The sequence below is a fragment of the Merops nubicus genome, unplaced genomic scaffold, assembly GCF_000691845.1.
Source record: "Merops nubicus isolate BGI_N331 unplaced genomic scaffold, ASM69184v1 scaffold15547, whole genome shotgun sequence".
Classification (NCBI taxonomy): Eukaryota; Metazoa; Chordata; class Aves; order Coraciiformes; family Meropidae; genus Merops; species Merops nubicus.
In genome coordinates, this window is record NW_008619889.1 from 1,495 (window position 1) to 19,037 (window position 17,543).

At 43.9% G+C, this 17,543-nt stretch overlaps 1 protein-coding gene across 1 annotated transcript in view; it reads right to left on the minus strand.

The window, feature by feature from the left end:
* Positions 1–3,238: 3,238 nt before the first annotated feature.
* NEO1 (neogenin 1) overlaps positions 3,239–17,543 on the minus strand; it is a gene marked incomplete at its 5' end in the record, with an annotated part of 114,034 nt that continues 99,729 nt past the window's right edge. The window contains 8 exons of the mRNA XM_008943967.1: positions 3,239–3,322; positions 5,943–6,079; positions 6,467–6,721; positions 7,827–7,985; positions 11,512–11,604; positions 12,283–12,521; positions 14,234–14,381; positions 15,179–15,247. Of these exons, the coding sequence (XP_008942215.1) occupies positions 3,239–3,322; positions 5,943–6,079; positions 6,467–6,721; positions 7,827–7,985; positions 11,512–11,604; positions 12,283–12,521; positions 14,234–14,381; positions 15,179–15,247 (1,184 nt within the window). The remainder of the gene's footprint in view (positions 3,323–5,942; positions 6,080–6,466; positions 6,722–7,826; positions 7,986–11,511; positions 11,605–12,282; positions 12,522–14,233; positions 14,382–15,178; positions 15,248–17,543) is intronic.

A 17,543-nucleotide genomic window follows, 5' to 3' on the forward strand; every position in this document is an offset into this window, starting at 1 on the left:
TGGACAAAGGCCATTTGGTTAATCATGTTGAGCCCCAGAAGGAATTCTTGGATTTGAGGTGAACAGTCGTTTGCTGCTAGTTCAAATCCAGTGTCAATTTTCTTTCAAGAAGAAAGAATCACTACTGTCAGTCTCCTTAACCTGGGCTGCCGAGCAAGAATTTAGCCCCGTGGATGCTGAAGTGGTGCAGGCTGAGCTTTGCTGTGCAGCTTTATCCACCGGCAGGTCACCGCTGCCCTCTAGTGTCACCCTCCTGCGCTGCCTTGGGTCCCAAAACAGGACCTGGGACACCAAAAAAAGGAGCCAGCAAAATTCCAAACCTGGTCACCATGCTGATTAAGGGGGGAAAAAAAAAAAGGTATAAGAATAATTCAAAAGAGAACAAACTCTCCAAGCAGACCAGAATTTGATTGGATTAAAAAAAGTGTATTGGATGTCCAATACAAAATAATAAACATGAAGTTATTAAAAAAAGCCATAGAGTATACAGCAAATACTACAGAAACGCAAAAAAAAAAATTGTACAGAAAGGTAGACGTCTACAGCAGTCCTCAAAATTGTTCTACATGAGAATCATAAAACAATATACAGGTTTTTTTTTTTTTTTTTTCCCCAAATGTCTCTGAGGGAAGCTGTCACTTAACAGCTTGACTATGACACTACAAGGATACACAATGTTCCAAATTTAAAATCACAGGATATGTAAGAAAATGTTAACATTAAAATGTGAAAAAGTGCAATACAGATTGTACACTGAATTGAATAAATGTTTTTCTTTTTTTTTTTAGTTTAACCTTAAAAAAACAACTTTGAACAGTTGTTTTATCATTAAAAATATTCCCCCTCCCCAAATTCAATGACAATATTAACATTCATGGTGTTATATGTAAGTAATATTCACAAAGACCCACCAGCTAAGAATACTGTATATATAGGATGGTATTTCTTTGGGTATATGTAAAAAATAGGCAAAGGAAAACATACACACCCTCCTTTCGGGACAGGGTGCATGTTTTTTTTTGTTTAAATACATATTCTGTAGCTTATTTTGCCCTGAATTGTATTGATTAAAAGTCCAAACGTCAATTTTCCAGGTGGACCACGGTGCTCCAATTCATCTGCTTCCCTCTGCCCCTCACATAATGAATACCCCCAGCAAACGTCCTAGAAATGACAACAGAAAGAGGCTGAGAAAAGAAAGGAGGTAAAAACTACAAGCCAAACCCTGCTGCTGCCCGGAATGGCTGCTTGGCTCTCTCCTCTCCTAGTGACAGGGACTGTGGAGATGGGCCCAGAGCTTTAGCTCGAGTCCAAAGGAGAAAAGAAATGAAGCCAAGCTCTTGTGTGTTTTTTTTTCGTTTGTTGGTTTGGTTTGGTTTGTTTTTGTTTTGTTTTGTTTTTGTTTATTTCAGTTTAAGCAGATGACAGTATTTTCTTCTGTGGTCCCAGGAGGCACAGCCACCCAGCAGAGGCACTGTGGACAAGGGCAGCGCCGAGCCCCTGCCCGCTTTGGGGGAACACCTTCTCTAGCTGGATCAGCAGGAGGTTCTGAGCTTCCTCTTAAAAGTCAAAGTGCACACGTGTTCCTTGGCAGCTGGGCATTGCTGGGTCTTTTTTTCACTAAAAGACAGCCCCTTTTTTTATGCCATTCCTCCTTCATGGGGTATGGCAGAGCCAGGCAATCAAGGAGGAAAGGAAAACCCCTTTCCTTCCTCTCCTATAGGAGTTCCCTTTTAACCTTCCTTCCTTTCTAGACAGATATGTCAACAGCACCTGAGTTGCTAATACTGTTTTTCTTTTCAAATGGTTTCAAAAGTGTAAAAAAAAATAAATTACATTTTAAGCTTGCTTCTTTCTCTGCTTAAGACTCCTTAAGAGAAAGATTCCTGTTTAAAGGGCCTGGGACAGAGAAATTGCCCTGGGGCTGGAGTGGCTGCTGAAGGATCCTGTGGACATGTGGTACTCCCAGAAGTACTATCTGGTATGTTGTTGATGAGAAGAGGTGCACAGTGCTCTGCTCCTGGGAGGTCCAGGTAGCTCAGACCTCAGCAGAGAAGTGCTGAGCACTGCTGCCTGGCCTGAGCTCTCAATCTGCACTTGCAGCCTTTCGTGATGCGACCTTTAAACTAACAACAAAACTGTTGCCAAAATAAGCTGTAGTGTCATCTAAACATAAGGAACCTTACTTTACAGGAGGAATTTTTTTTTTTAACGTTTCTAAATGAGACTCTGACTGCAATTCAGTAACCAGAGACACCGTATGAGTTACAAGGAAGGACGTTACAGAAGATGCTTTCATTTTCTTCAGTCTTTCGAGGCAATGTAGAAAGACAGGAAAACAACAATGATAAAACCTCCCCTGGATCCCCTCCCCTTCCCCATCTACTTTTCCCCACTCAAAATATTGAAACTGCACAAAAAGCGACAAACAAGCCTTTCAAATTACATTTCAATTCAAACAGACTGGTAATCTCACAGTGATGAGAGGAGAAAGTCAGGCTTTTAATAATTATAATATAAAAATAATAAAAAAGCTTACAAATAGCAGTGCAGCATCCCAAAAGGCCATGGATTAACTGCCAGAAGGGGATGTAATTATATGCAGAATAAAAAACAAACAAACAAACAAAAAAACCCAGAACAACCCACACTGGCAATGAATTTTCATACACAATAGAACAAGCAGTCAAACATCAGTCTAGGCTGGGGAAAACAAGTTTCTCTTTTTTTTTTATTACAACATTTTTTTTCCTTTTTATAAAAAAAGATAAAATAAAAACACAAATAAAATTGTACATAAATGCGAATGTCCAACACTGAAAAAGGCAGGGCAATCACACCACAGAGACAAAACCTGACCAGAAAAAAAACCCACAACCTGTGAAGTCCACTTTTTTTTTTTCCCTTAGTCTGGATGCTCAATTTCAGCCCGAGGAGTCCCGGCCCTGCATTGTCTGGGCAGGCAAATGGAATTCAGCTTGGCAATGACTTCACTGCAGGATGATGACAGCAAAGTCATCATCTACCTTTGACCAGCTGTAGCATAAATGCCCTGGTTGGTTCTTTGTTTTCTGTGTATGCTCTCATGTGCTGTCCCTCGTTCTGTTGTTTTTTTCCTCTCTTTTTTTTGTTTTCCTTTTTTTTTTTTTCTTTTCTTCCCTCTGTACAATTCCTTGTGTTCCAAGGCTGAGTCCCAAGACCTGTGAAACTGTCTGGAGTCGTGTCCTGGTGAAGGTGGTCATGCTGTAGTGATGGCATTAAGGTCCTTCATAAGTCCTTCCAGGTGGGCCATCTCTTTGGTCAGCTCGTCCGGTTCGTAATTCTGGGGGAGAGGTAAAGAGTTAGTGACAAGGTGACTTGGTCTCTTTAAGGAGTGACAGAATAAGAAATGAAGAGAAATAGTTAGTGATTCTGGTGTAGATTGTGACCCTGACACATAAATAAGCAAAAGCAGATTTATCGACAGTTACAGGAATTAATAACTTGAAACAACTCTCTATTTTAAGTGCAGATCTTTCTGCAATAGTGATTCATAGTTTCATTGATTTTTAAGACTGTGATCATCTTATCTGTTCTCCTTGTATCAGTTCCTGCTTCAAGATAACTGCTTCCTTTGAACCAAAGTAGATATTTCAGAAAAATCTGGCTAGCTCAACTGGAAAAAAAGGTCAAAGGAATCACTTCGATAAAACTATTTTGAGAATTATTACGCTTGCTAAAATCATACTCTGGTTTTAGCCTCAATTGCCTAGCTCCAGCTACCATCATTCTGTTATCAATCCATGTATGCAGAGACAGATACCATTAATAACAATAATGATCTCAAACCCTTTTCTAAGTGGACTGAGTAGTTTTCAAGCCCTTATGTTCTTGGAGTATTTCTCCAACCCCCTCCTTGGCTGCACATGGTGGTCCACCAACAGCTCTATTATTGCCACGAAGCTCCTGCTTTGATAGTTTCTGCTCTATGTATTTAAGGTCTGTTACTAGACCTTCTGGCTGGAGTCTTACATTAAAGCTCAGCTGATTGTGCCCCTCCCAGCATGGAGCCCCAAACCCTGACTGTGATCTCACTTCCTTTGCTTCGAGACACAAGCCTTTCCTTTCATTTAAATAAAAGGCGCTTTGCGTTTTACCAAGGATTCTGGATTGTGCCAGAGGAGTCATCTCTGTCCTGTGCCTGTATCTCTGACTCTTGACAGGGATAAACAGCAGTGAACTGGCAGTACTCGGGCTCATTCCTACTGGATCTCCTAAAAAAGCAGAATCCATCCAAATCACTACCTAATCCTAATTTTTAAAACTCCTGATTTAACTAGTTGTATGCTGTGGTGACTTTAGATTGTACTAATTTCTTAAGATTTAATTGTAGACATTAATAAATATTAGTATTATTCATAAATATTTACTAATATTAAGTATTAGTTCATTCATCAGTAAATATTGGACTGCACTTTTGGTACCAACCAAAAAAAGAATAAAGTAGAAATGACAACTCGGCAGAAGGGCAGAAGTGCACCAAATCAAGCATGCATACGGTTTCTAGGCCAGTGCATACAGAAATAAAATCAGGAGGGTGACAACAGGAAAGGACAGTACGGAATCAAAAAAAAAAAAAAAAAAAGAAACATTCTTATTAATTCAGAACAAACATTTTCTGTAGCAGTAATACAACAGCTAAGGCACTAACTTCTTGGCTTGCAATCTGAAAGGAAAATGGCTCTTCCAAAGAAGCCAAACACTTGGTTGCATTTTTTTAGAACGCTTTCATACGAGTATCTAGAAACATATTTGGGATGATAGCTTTAAACATTTTGGCATTAAAGCTACATTTTCCAGCTGCAATGACACTTTGGCTGCTCTGCAGCAGCACAGGAAACTGCAGCTGCGTGACCTTAACAGGATCCAGGCACAGCATGCTGGAGAACCAGGAATAAATGACATCTCCAAGTGAGCACCAGCATGTCTGAAGCTGTACAGAAGAGCCAACTGCACTGCTGGAGGCCTTCAGCTCTGTGAGCAGAGATGCTCCTCACATTAAGATAAGCAGGCAGAAGGCAGATGTGCAGGGCACAAACCAAAGCTCCACCAGGCACTATGTACTGCAGAGAAGAGAAGACTAGTGCTGTAGGTGGGACCTGTCTTCACCCCTCTGTGTCACTACAAGAGGCCAGCGAAAACGAGAGGCACTGAGCATGGGTCAGGAAATGAGATCTTACAACTCCCTGACAGGAGGCTGGAGCCAGGTAGGAGTCGGGCTCTTCTCCCAAGCAACAAACGAGGAAACGGCCTCAAGTTGCCCCAGGGGAGGTTTAGGTTGGACCTGAAGAACAATTTCTTCTCGTTGAGGGTTGTGCAGGGCTGTGCCACGCTCCCCAGGGCAGTGGTGGAGTCCCCATCCCTGGAGGGGTTTCCAAGCCGTGGAGATGTGGTGCTGAGGGACATGGGTCAGTGGGGACCTGGCAGTCCTGGGGGAATGGTTGGACTTGATGATCTGAAAGGTCTCTTCCAACAAAAAGTGTTCTATGATTCTATCTCAGAGAACATGACTCCATGTTCATGTAACAGCCTCAGTTCAGCCAAAATGTTGTTGAAGGTTTTTCTGTGTCTGACTGAGCAGGTCTTGTGGGCTGGACTAGATGGATGCACTGGATCTGTTTGGTTTTGTGTGGCTGGGAATGAAGATATACTCCTTTAGATTTAGAAAGCTCTACTAGTACTTGCAACTGAAGTGCTTATTCTGTGAATTTGCTGCCTTCTGTAGAAGGTACTTGCACTAGGCTTTTTTTATGTGGGCTTTAACTCAGAAGCATCATCATCCTCTGCCTTTGAAAGTGTCAGCACAGACGTCGCTGAAGTTTCCAAGTGTCCCCACCAGCGAGATTCGCCCCCGTTTGCTAAGCACTGCCACAGAAAGCCACCGGCAGCGTCCGAGTACCTACGCTTTCCGAGTCCTCCAGCATCCGGGTGGTCTCCTGCACATCAGGGGCACTGGGAACTACAACAGGCATAGGAGGTCGAGTTCTTCCTAAAGTCCCAATCGACGCAGTCTTCACCGAGTGAACTGGATGGTTAGGAGCTTAAAAGAAAGGGATATATAGTTATGCCTCAGTTAATTAGTTCTTATGCTTATTCAGAAAGCCCTTGAAAGGAGGAGAACAAAAAGGATTCTATTAGAGGAGAACGAACACTTCAGATTATGGAGTGCTGAGTTTGAATTCCTGTCTAGTTTACCCTGCGTACATAAAAGGGCCTTGAAAGTTATACCGACAAAATTCTGGCAGACTGGAGGTTGGACCAGATGACCTTTGGAAGTTCCTTCCAACCCAAAGCACTCTATGATTCTGTACTTCCTTTGATGCCCAACTCTACCCTCCACCCCTTGAGGAGCCTCTCTCATTTTCTTCTCACAAACCCCATCCTCCTCCTGTCTCTGGCGAGCAGGTGGGGCCAGTTCCCCACTCACCTTGCTGAGTCAGTAAGGGTGTGCTCGGCAAGGCAGGGTCATAGGTGGGGCCGGGCGCTGGCACCGCCGGCACCGCGAAGCTCTTGAGCGGGTGGGAGGGGCGGACGTGCGCCGTGGGCAGGCTCTGAGCAGAGTCCTCCTCCTGCGTGCTGGCCAGGTAGGAGCCCGCGCTGCTCTCGGGGTCCTGGGGTTCGGCGCAGGGCTGGGACGAGGAAGCCGGCATGGTGTCCGTGCTCGGGGTGTTCCGAACCGATTCTACGAGACACAAAAGCCCCAAGGGCTTCGTTTTCCTCAAGGAAATGTTCTCTGTGGTCAGATGGAAACAAACCAGCAGTGTCTGCAAGCACCTTTTCCAAGGTCGCCGTTAGAAGCTAAGAAGGGAATTCACACACCTCAGATAAGCCCCACAGAACACAAACCTTCACCTCATTTTACCCGGGAGTGTTGCACACTATTGGCATTCTTAAATAGCTATACATTAAGCACACCTCACTGTGGTGCATACAGAAGAGCCACATTTTTTTCCTGAGATAGACTTGAAAGTGCTGAAAGCTAAAACAAAATCCCAGGCTTCATTTGTTTTACTGCAGCAGGCTCCACCCTGATATCAGAAAACAGTGAGATGGTGTCTTGAAATTTAGGGCATCGTGATCCTGCTCGGTTCACGTGCAGGAAAAGATCTGGATTGTGAGAGCTGTCTGGCCGTGTAAAGAGAACAAGGGGAACCTCTGCCTCTAACACATTGTCTGCCTGTATCTTTGCAGGCTCCTAAACTGCTTCTGTAAGGAAACAAGGCTGTTGGTTGTGGCATGAATTTAAACTGTAGACCTTTAATGAGGGAATGTCAAAATTCACTTCATCTCAAGATGTTACCTATGTGCAATTCTGTTGTTTCAGAATTTTTCAGAGCACGAGACACATTACAAAAAATATAGCAAAAATTCTGCTTCAGGCCTGAAAATGCTGCACAGAAATCAGCACCATTTTCTCTCTGTGTGCTTCAGGAAGATTAATGTCAGTTCTCAGCAGCAAGTCTGGACTTTTGTCCTTCTCTGTTTCCAACAGAACTAATTACGAAAAAAGTTATCATTTTAAGTAGCTAAATTAGATTTTATCTGATGTTTCAGACTCCAGGCTTCAGAGTAAGGAATCTTCCTCTCTGAAGCTGCACATAACACAGAGAGGCTCCTTTTCCAATGACATCACCATGTATTTCAAGGATCAATACCTGATCTGCATGATAAACTGTTTACAGAAAACTCAACCTTTCAAGGATTCTGTCTGCACTGAAACGCACCAGGCTTTGATTTCACTCATTGTTCCATCACAAGCAAAATCTACCTGACCATTTGCATCTCACCTGTGGAATTGGCCCTGTCTGAATGGGACATGGATGTGCCCATCGGCCACGGGCTGACCTGGTGGTGGAGATAGCTGCGAGTTGGAGAGGCGAGGCTGCCGGAGTGGAAATGATGGTGAGGGTTATCGAGTGAATGGATGGGATGAGCACTAATCACAGCTGTGAACGAACACAAGACAGAAAAACGCTTAACACACAGACGAGCGCGCACGGTCCGAACCGCAGCAACCCCCTCCCTTCTCCCCCAGAGCCGCCCAGCGGCAGCCGGCCGCTCGGCACAGCTGCAGCGGGTCCAACACCAAGTGTCCAGCACTTTACCTCCCTCCATGCCGAGACACAGCCCCCAGACCAGGCAGAGCTCTCCATCTCCCTGGGCAGAAAGTACGTCTCTTCTGCCTGCATCTTTCAAGTGCTTTCTGTTACACTTGAGCAAAATAAAGTTCAGGTCCCTTTGGAACTTCCATGTATTCCATGCTGTGCCATAAATGTCAGACCTCATACTCGAGACCTACGACCTCAAATTCCAAAATAATTTCTGGCCGTCACTGAATTTCTTAACGTTGCAATCAAACATGAAGTCTTGGGTTAATTAAGTACCGCAAGACAAATGATAAGGGCAGGGCAAGACACCAAAAAGGCTCTGTCCATTCCCTCTCTGCAGGCACAGTAAAGCTCTACTCCAGCACACTCAAACCAAACGCCTCTTTTGCTTCCCTCACCCCCTTTTTTTACCTCACTGTTTTCTTTTGCCTGAGACATTAATTTTATACTGGATGTACATCACCCTTTGCCCTCACCCTTTTGTGATATCAACAAAACAAACTCCCACTATTCCCAAGCTGGGAGGAAAAGCGTGCACATAATTTAGTTCTTAGGACAGACTGCAATGCTGAATTGCTTAAAATCATCCAAAAAGAGCCTCACCAGAAAAACCAGGAAGGAAACACTACCATAAATTAAAAAAAAAAAAAAACAACAAAAAAACCAAAACGGTTGCGGTTGGTTATTTTCTTTTGAACTTTTGCTGGAAATTCTCCAGATGTGCTGCCTGAGAAAGTTATTTTCTAGGAATGACATGATGCAGAAATGCATCATTCTAATGGTGAGCTCAGTTAAAAGCTCTCCTATGGATGCATGGGCTTTGAACTCCAAGGCTGACTAAACAAATCCGAACCCTGCAACTTCCTCCTTTCCTCCTGGAAACCAGCCTGGCAGCAGCACAGGGTATGTGAACACTGAATGATCAGTGGAGACGAGATACTTGGGAGTTTCAGCTATTGGTAATAAACAGGTTCTCTCACCCATCGAGTTACACCAACAGGAAGCTAATGTCTTGATCAGCCTCTTGAAATTAAAGAGTAACTACACTCTAATCCTAAATTGTTACTAGGTTCTAGATCTCAGTCCTGTGATGCAACTGTCAAGGGGATGTGAACAGTCAGATGTTCTAACAGCTGCCAGCAAGACTAAATGCCACTTTTTCTTGTAGAGAACTGGCAAACGGAGCAGTGGCCCACGGCGATCAGAAATCCGGGCAGAGGCAACAGCCACAGACACCAGGAGTTTTGTGATGCACCAGCAAGGTAAGAGGCATAAAATTGTACAGGCACAGACATTTGAATTACTTTCATTTGTAGAAACCACTGGTCTGCACCCGTGTTCCAGCCACCATTTCAATCGCTATCAAATATAACGTGTGTTAGTACAAAAAACTGCCTCTATGTTTTTGCAACCGCAAAAAAAAAAAAATCACACACATATACTACACCTTTCAAGACATTTCCTAACAGAATCTGGTGAGCAACTGAGGTCCACTGAAAAGCCATGGCCCCAGGAAGTTTACCCTGCCACCCATCTAACTTAAAGTGCCAGGTTTGCTCATAATTAGCTGGGTTATCAGACCGAAATCACACATAGCTTTACAGGTCAAAAAGCAGCACGTTGTACCGCCCTACATGATCTTCATGACACACTGTTTGATTTCAAGGAAGAAAAAAGTTCAGATGAAGAACTGGACAGAAAGAAATGTAGTGTGTGAAGAAAGATGCAGCCCTTCGCTTCCTGATATCCTTCCAGAACTCTGTATTCCAGTTGTCAAAGGAGGAACTCACTAGGCACACACCATTACTGTGATTATACTAAATCCAACATACTAAATTATCCTAGTTTAGTATTTACCAGGTAAATAACTCATTTTGAATGCTACAGTGGGGGCAAGAAAGGCCACAGGAAGGTACCTGCAGGCCCAGACTTCACCACACTAAATGGTCCTGCCTCCCACGTTGCTTGCTGAGAAAGGGCCTCACGTACTCGTGTCAGTGTTCTCTGCAGCTTCCGCTAAAAGCTATCTGAAGACATTACATTAATGTTTCCACTTACTATAGAACAGGAACCTAGAGGAAGCCCTTAGAGCTTTGGCAAACAGGATAAAAAGTCAAACAGGCACAAAACTGATCTTGAGCCCTAAGGCACCAGAAGACCTTACATCTCCTCCCTGACATTTCGTGTTTTATGCTAACCTGTCGCACCGAGCCAGCTCTGTCTGTGCCTGGTTTGCTCCTTCTGAGCCAGGCAGCATCTAATGAAAAAGGGGGGAAACAGATATACTGAACACAGAAGGACTGGTATCAAAAAGGGATGTCACAGCTGGGCTTAGTGCTGCAAGGAAAAACCATATCCAAAACTCAGCCGGCCGGCGTGACCACGTCAGCCTGAAGACCATCCAAAGGTAGAACTGGAATATACTGCCTCCCTAAAATACCTATCACCACTGTATCCATTGGGTCTGCTTATTATAAAACTAAGGAAAAACCCACTACTCTAAAAAAGGTTGGAAACCAAGGAAACAGTTGAAAATTCATCAGCTGAGCTAAATGAGCCATCAGGACACTTGGAAAAGCAGGCAGAGGGCAAGAAAACCAAGCACTTCAAGTAAATAAAGCCAAAAGTTAAAAAGTTGAAATGTAATGGACAGGTCTGAAATAATTCCATAAAACACAAGAGGCTGAGGTAGCAATTACCTGGCTCCATACCTGGGAGAGCGTCAGGCTCAGACCAGACCAGCCTGTGTGATTTGGCCTCAGGGTTCTGTCACTGCTTGGTAACTTTTGTATTTTCCACTTGTGGTTTCAAGTTAGGGTTCCAGTCTAGCTGTCCAGAGGTTTAGCCAAGTCCCTTTCCATCTCAGAGTCATCATTTGACAACTACATATATTGTTTAATTCTTAAGATATTTCATAACAATAATTCAAAAATATTTCTACTGCCTCAACAAAATTTCAGTTTGGCACTTTTGCTCAAATCATCATTAAGGGACAAGGAAATATGCAGATAAGAAGCAACAACGCAGCCACCCTCTCGATTTAAGAGTCTGTTCTGCCAGACTCACAAAGCCTCAGCCTCTATTAGAGCTCTATCCTGTAAAAGTAGCTCCTGTTTCACTAATCTCAGTTTCAAAAAATAAAGGGAACCAGCAAATAGAATACAGCCACTCCAAAGTGAACCCATTAAGCTGCTGCTGAAGGCGAGGGGCTGCCCCCCTCTAAACTCTTCCACTGCAGACAGGACAGAGACACTTAGGCAAAGTAGGAAGGATGTTGGTGAGTGTGCCTGTTGTATACAGCACCAGTATGGCTTGTTGGGTGCTCCCAGTTGCAAGCCAGCTGGTAGGTGGGCTGTTGACTTACGCTGAGGTGGTTGAGAATCAAAAGGCATCATCATCTTGGGCCTCATCCCCCTTCTTCCTGCCAGCGTGGACATGCTATCCTCTGACTCATGCCCTGAAGGAAAAATACTGAAGGTTATTTACCATCGCAGCAAGACTTGTGTGACACCACACCAGATGACTGCAATCCCAGTCCTCCTCTCAGTTTCTGTTTGAAAGCAGTTCTGTGACTCGTAATTGATCAAAACAGCTCTCTCATCCTTCACTAGAGGGTGGAAAAGAGGGTAAAGATTATTGGAGAAACTCTCCATAACATGATGCAAGCACAAGCCCCTGGCAGTGGGGCTCTGGGCAGCAGTATGGAGTCACACCTATAGGTAAGACATGCTGGAGTAACCAGTTAACCAAGGGAAAACTCATCCACACCTCACGATGTGAGAGCAGCAACTGGTTAAAGCACCAAAACCTGACTGTGGGTTTGAAAAATGTCACCTGCCTCTCTCAGAAGCTTAATATCAAACACTTGTTAGATATCTTCTGATCACTGATCAGTATCTGCCAAAGGAAATTCAGGATATAACTCCTGGAGGGTCGGTTTTCTCACTAAAAGTTGTGATCCATCCTTTTCACAGAGCCTTATAAACTGGGCATAAACCCAATTCACTACTTTGAAAATAAGAATAAAAAGAGATAAGGGTAATGGAATAATATGTCATTAAAGTGCATTCACTACATAAAGGTAGAACGTATTTAAGTTTAAACAGCCTGGTCAAAGCACTTGTTGCTAGCTCACCTCGGTAGGAATTCCGCCTCTGATGGATGTTGCTGTCCATAGAATTATCAACGGGGGTGATGTCTTGGGAGTTGCGAGGGATTGGGGTGTCTGTCATGATTGGGTTGGGATCTGGAGATTTATCGATGGGTTTTAGCTCCAGTCTTTCATGATGGATCCAAAGGTCAGGAGGCTTGACATCTTTGGAGTTTCCTTTGTACTTATGGGACCCGTTCACTGATTTGCAGGCAGCTCGTTTCCTTGGGGAGGAAAACAAGTGGCAGGTTTTCAGATGGAGGCTTCCCTTCACTTGTTGAACAAGGCAAATTTGCACCAAGGTTTCCTCCAGCTCTCATATCCAGCTGAGCAGTGCTACCCACTGGGCAGGAAGCTTTGAGTTTTACATGTGAGCACATCTGACACCTCAAAGCATACTCCGCAACTCTGATGCCATGAAATTTGTCTCAGATGCTACCACATGCTGCAGAGCTGTGCTCTACGGTCTAAGCCTCCGTTAACAAAAATTAAATTTCCAGTCCTTATGGTTATTAAGAGAATATTCTAAATGTGAAGTGGACGTACGTCATGCTGGGCCGGGGCTCCAGGGCTTACAACCAACTTCCAGCAACAGCTGGAGGAGGAGTGTGCAAACAGCCAATTATTCCAACAGGACAGTTAACTCTGAAGGTTAATGACAAGAACACTCATTTTACCACTGCTCAGGTTAGACACATCTAACCAACGTGCTCTTTCATCGCTGTTGACTAGCAGCAGCAGCAAGCTGACTGGGAGCAGACATCTGGCACGATGGGAGTGCTGGAAGAGGAGAATGCAGAGTTCCCTCCTCAACCACACACCATTTTGAAAACACCAATGAGCAGAGTCCCGCAGGGAGGCGAGTCAGAGCAGACGTGCTGCTGGCACCCTGCTCTCAGCTCTGTAGCTGAATGAGGGGAACAGAGCAGAATGTTGCCCACTGGCTGGGGGCTCCTGCACATTGGACAAGTGGCACTTAGAAATGGGCAACAAAGGCAAGATTTCACAGGGTTGTTTCTGCTCTTTGAAAACAAAACGTGTCTCTTGGTCACAGGCTCATGAATTTTGCCCCCTCCCAAGCATATTCCCCAGTTGCTGGACCACCACTCACATATCCTCCTCTCCTCTCCTCAAGAACTTGTGGTTTTGCAGAATGGTTCAGCTTCAGCAAAGCACGTGGAGGTTGTCTTCTAAGCCTGGCTTTTAATCACTTTCTTAAAACTCTGGTTTGCTTAACAGAGTCTTTTCAAGCTTAAAGCAAGCTTTCAGCCCTGTTCAGTTCTTTCAAAGAAGACACAGAGACAATCTTCAAGAGCCTATAAAAGGCAGCATTGCTGCTGTGGTCTTAATTCAGATGCTCTAAATGAGGGAAGAATTCAGGTACACACATCTTGGATTTGGGGCCATTTTTCTGAGGAGTCCAGCACCAAGTTCAGATTCCATCTCAGTAACCTATCTACAAATAGGCTATTATTGCACCCAGCTTGTAAACCTGCTGCACATGGTGAAGGACATGCTAAGACTAGAAGTGAGAACCTGCCTGAGCTGTTGAGCTCTCACAGCTCTAAACAGATGTATTGGCTCGAGTTCAGAAACAAGATTTGTAACAATTTCTCCTTGGAGAGGGGCAAGGGCAGGTATATGGAAGTACTGCCCTAGTCTGCCTGTGAACTCTTGATGGCTTGTAAATTCTGAAACACTGATTAGGAAAACCAAATCATCATCATCATCACCACACACATGATAGCGTGTACTCATGCACGTTATCTGCTGAACACTGGAATTCAAACTCCATCCCTGATCTGCTGTCAGAACACAACTTCACAGCCCCCAAGGCTTCAAAGTGATGAACTCTAAAGCATCATAAAGGAAAGATTAAATAACAGAATTAAGTGAGAAAAGTAGGACAGGGCAAAGTGCCACCTGGCCATCTTACTTTTTTTGGTGAGAAGTTGTACGACGGGTGCAGAAGACGGCGACTATCACCACGATCACAATGGTGATCACTCCAACAGACACTATGATTACAAGGAGCATGTTGCTGTCCAAGGGAGAAGTCGGACTGCCATGTGGACTGTTGCTGCCTGGAAGGGTTTGAGATGGGAGAAGGGCATTACTGACGAGACAGAAAAAGTCCCTGTTAAAAGCAGTGACCATCCAAAACCTCTAGAAACACACAGAGTAGCAGGAGAAAGATGCTTTCTCTGTCAGGATTTCAGCTGACATGCTTGACTCCTTAATGTTCATTTGCCACTCGCGTTCCTGTACAACTGTTAAATCTATCACATGCTTTATAGATCCATTTCCAGCTCACAGTCTATAAAAATATATGTTTGCCCTACTCAAATAGCTATCATAAAAAACTCCGATAGCTCAGAGTCTATGGAGAGTTAAGTGGGGACTTGACTTTAACTGGCACTACAGGCACCCCCAAACCCAGCAGCCCCATGAGCTGGTGTCAGGATCAGAAACACGTTTAACGGGAGGCCAGGGAGTGGGACCTTAGGGCAAGGCTTCCGCAGGGCTCAGTGCTAATAAGGTCAAGGAGTTAAGATTATTTTTTTCCTTCCTAATATGTTCTCTCTGAATTATTTTTATACTTGCACACTGTAGCAGCCACTTAAAACCAAACTGAGAATCGAGGTCTGCTTATCAAGACAGATGTAAAGGCACATCACAGTATTTTCTCCATATACCCCACACAGCAGGCGAGAACACTCTGACAGAAGCACGAGACAGCTTCTGGAGTGGGGACAACTATTGTCACAAAGAGAAAAAGTTAGTGAACAGATATGATCAGTATTTTCAGCAGGCCACCGCATCGCTCGGTGAAGCAGCAGGACACTGCATTTCAGCTGACGAGCTTCACAGCACCACTTACCCCCAAGAGGTGGTTTGTAATCGGGTCCTATGTCCACTGCACGGCTTCCCTTCCCTGCAGATCCTGAAGCTGGAAAGGCCATAGATGTGGTAAATTTATACACATAGATACACACACACACTTTAGCATTTCTAAGGTAGCTCTTTGAGAACCTCTCTGAACATTCTTTTCCTTCCTCCTTTTCTCTCTCCTACAACATGACTTGGCTTTGGACAGTAACTGTGTTTCTTCAGGAGAACCACTCCTTCAAAAGAGCAATTTAATAGTTAGTTTTCTGTGTTACTGTAAGCTTAGGAGCCTCTCCTAGTATTTCTAGTATATCCTAGTATTTTTAAACATAAAATAATAATGATTTGCAGTAACACACAGGTTTATATTAAGGCAAATAGCTTTGCCACGCTTGTACAGACAGTTAATCAAGTTGAAACAGTAATTATACAGGTTTCTGTTCCTAATACCCAATTAGGAATTAGGTGAGTGGAGGATCGAAAGCACAGTCAACATAATATTAAGTCCCTGTCTGTCCATAAAAACTTGCTTTCCACTTCTCCCCATTCTTTTCTGTTTGTTCCACCTTTGCCACAATGAGGTATCACTGAGATATTTCTGGTGAAACCAGGGAAAACAAATTAACTGGTTTCAAAGCTTTAAGTGTGTAGGCTGACAAGGGAAGTAAACAGATCTGCACCTCAGTTATTACAAACCAAGGCAAATCACAGAGCCCCTCCTGAGCCCGCATGAGCAACCTCCCAGCTGAAACCCTCTCCTCTTTTCACTCTAACAAGCACTTCCCCTTGCTTAATTCATGTCTAATTTACACCCCTGGCTGCCACAGCAAGAGGCACAACGCCACAAGTTCACCTCTAACGTTAAGACCTCTCCTGAGGTTTGCATCGTTAGCAGGATGCGAAAAGAGACACAACTTCTGTGCTTTCTTTCAAATGCACTGATGCAAAACGACCACGAATGGTAAGAAGACTGTGGTAGGGGAAACACAGAGTGAGATGCAAAGGAAAAACCGATTCCATTGGTTCTAGGAGTCCATAGTCCTTTAGACATTTTTACAGTTTTGCACAAAAAGGCAATACCGCAAGAACCCCAAAAGTCTGCAAATTTGGCAGTTTCCCAATCAGGAACAGGATTTTCTCCATTCAAAATCCACTCTAATAAAGAAGTAGTAAGAGTTAAGGGATGTGCAACAAATGGAAATTGTGAGCATCGAGTCAAGGCTTGTAAATTAGTCACCATGAAATGGAGAGAATTGGTAAAACCAAACCAGGAGAAGGTACCAGCAAGAATACAGATTAAGCCCCGGGAAGGGTAAGAGGGAATGTTCCACATTACACAGTGAGGAGTTAGATATAGTTTAAATAATGGAAAAAAAGTATTGCAGGACAATCTATAATTGCACCTGCCAGCCTAGAGAGGACACTGCGTTCAGGGAGAACGTGTTCTCTTCTTGAAGTACTGGACTAATAATTTTGCAGCAGCAATGAAATAATTTAACAGCATTTTAAACAGCTTATGTTTAATATGTTGTCATCTGCATGACCAGATAACTCGCACTGAAAAGACGTGAACAACCCCCTAGATGAATTCTCTCAGTCACTGAACCTGGTGCTGAAGTTACGCTGGGACACCAGAGAAGCTGGAGGAGAAGGGGTGAATGAAAACAACTGGCAATAGTTAAAAAGGATCCATAGACATCCTGTGCATTTTTAGGGCAGAAGCTGGCGCCCTAACCCAGGCAAGATCATAGACACGGGGATGGGTAGGAGGTGGTGCCATGCCCTCTGCCCACCTTTCCCTTGTGTGGAAAGACGGTATTTTTCCAACAAACTAAATGCCAGGCTCTCAGTTGGGTTGGTAATAGCAACTGTGCAGACATACTGTATTTAGACTTCCATAAAACATTTTACTGAGTCCTGTACAATGCTTTATTGAAAGCAGCATCATAAAAAAGCAATGTGGCACATATTAACAAGACTAACAGCTAATTAACTGATAAGAATTATAATTGCAGCAACATTGTTGGGATATTTCTAATGAGTTCTGCAAAGACCTGTGCCAGCCAAGTGTAATACAATATCCTTAATAACACCAAGAAATAAAATGAAAAGAATTGCTCCTGGAGTTAGAGATGACATAAAATAATGGAGTAGATAAGAAGATGACCTAAAAGCTGACCTGCCCTGCAGTCCACATGTGCAGGAGGGGTGCAGGTCAGGCACCACAAGCCTCGCTGCTACCTGGCACGTAGCTACTACGTACACGTAGCTACACACTGCTAGGTATTTGGGGACACTGTCCCAGAGCAGGGGTTGCTGCTCTTCAGCCCATCTTCTCCTTTGCTACACTCAACGTA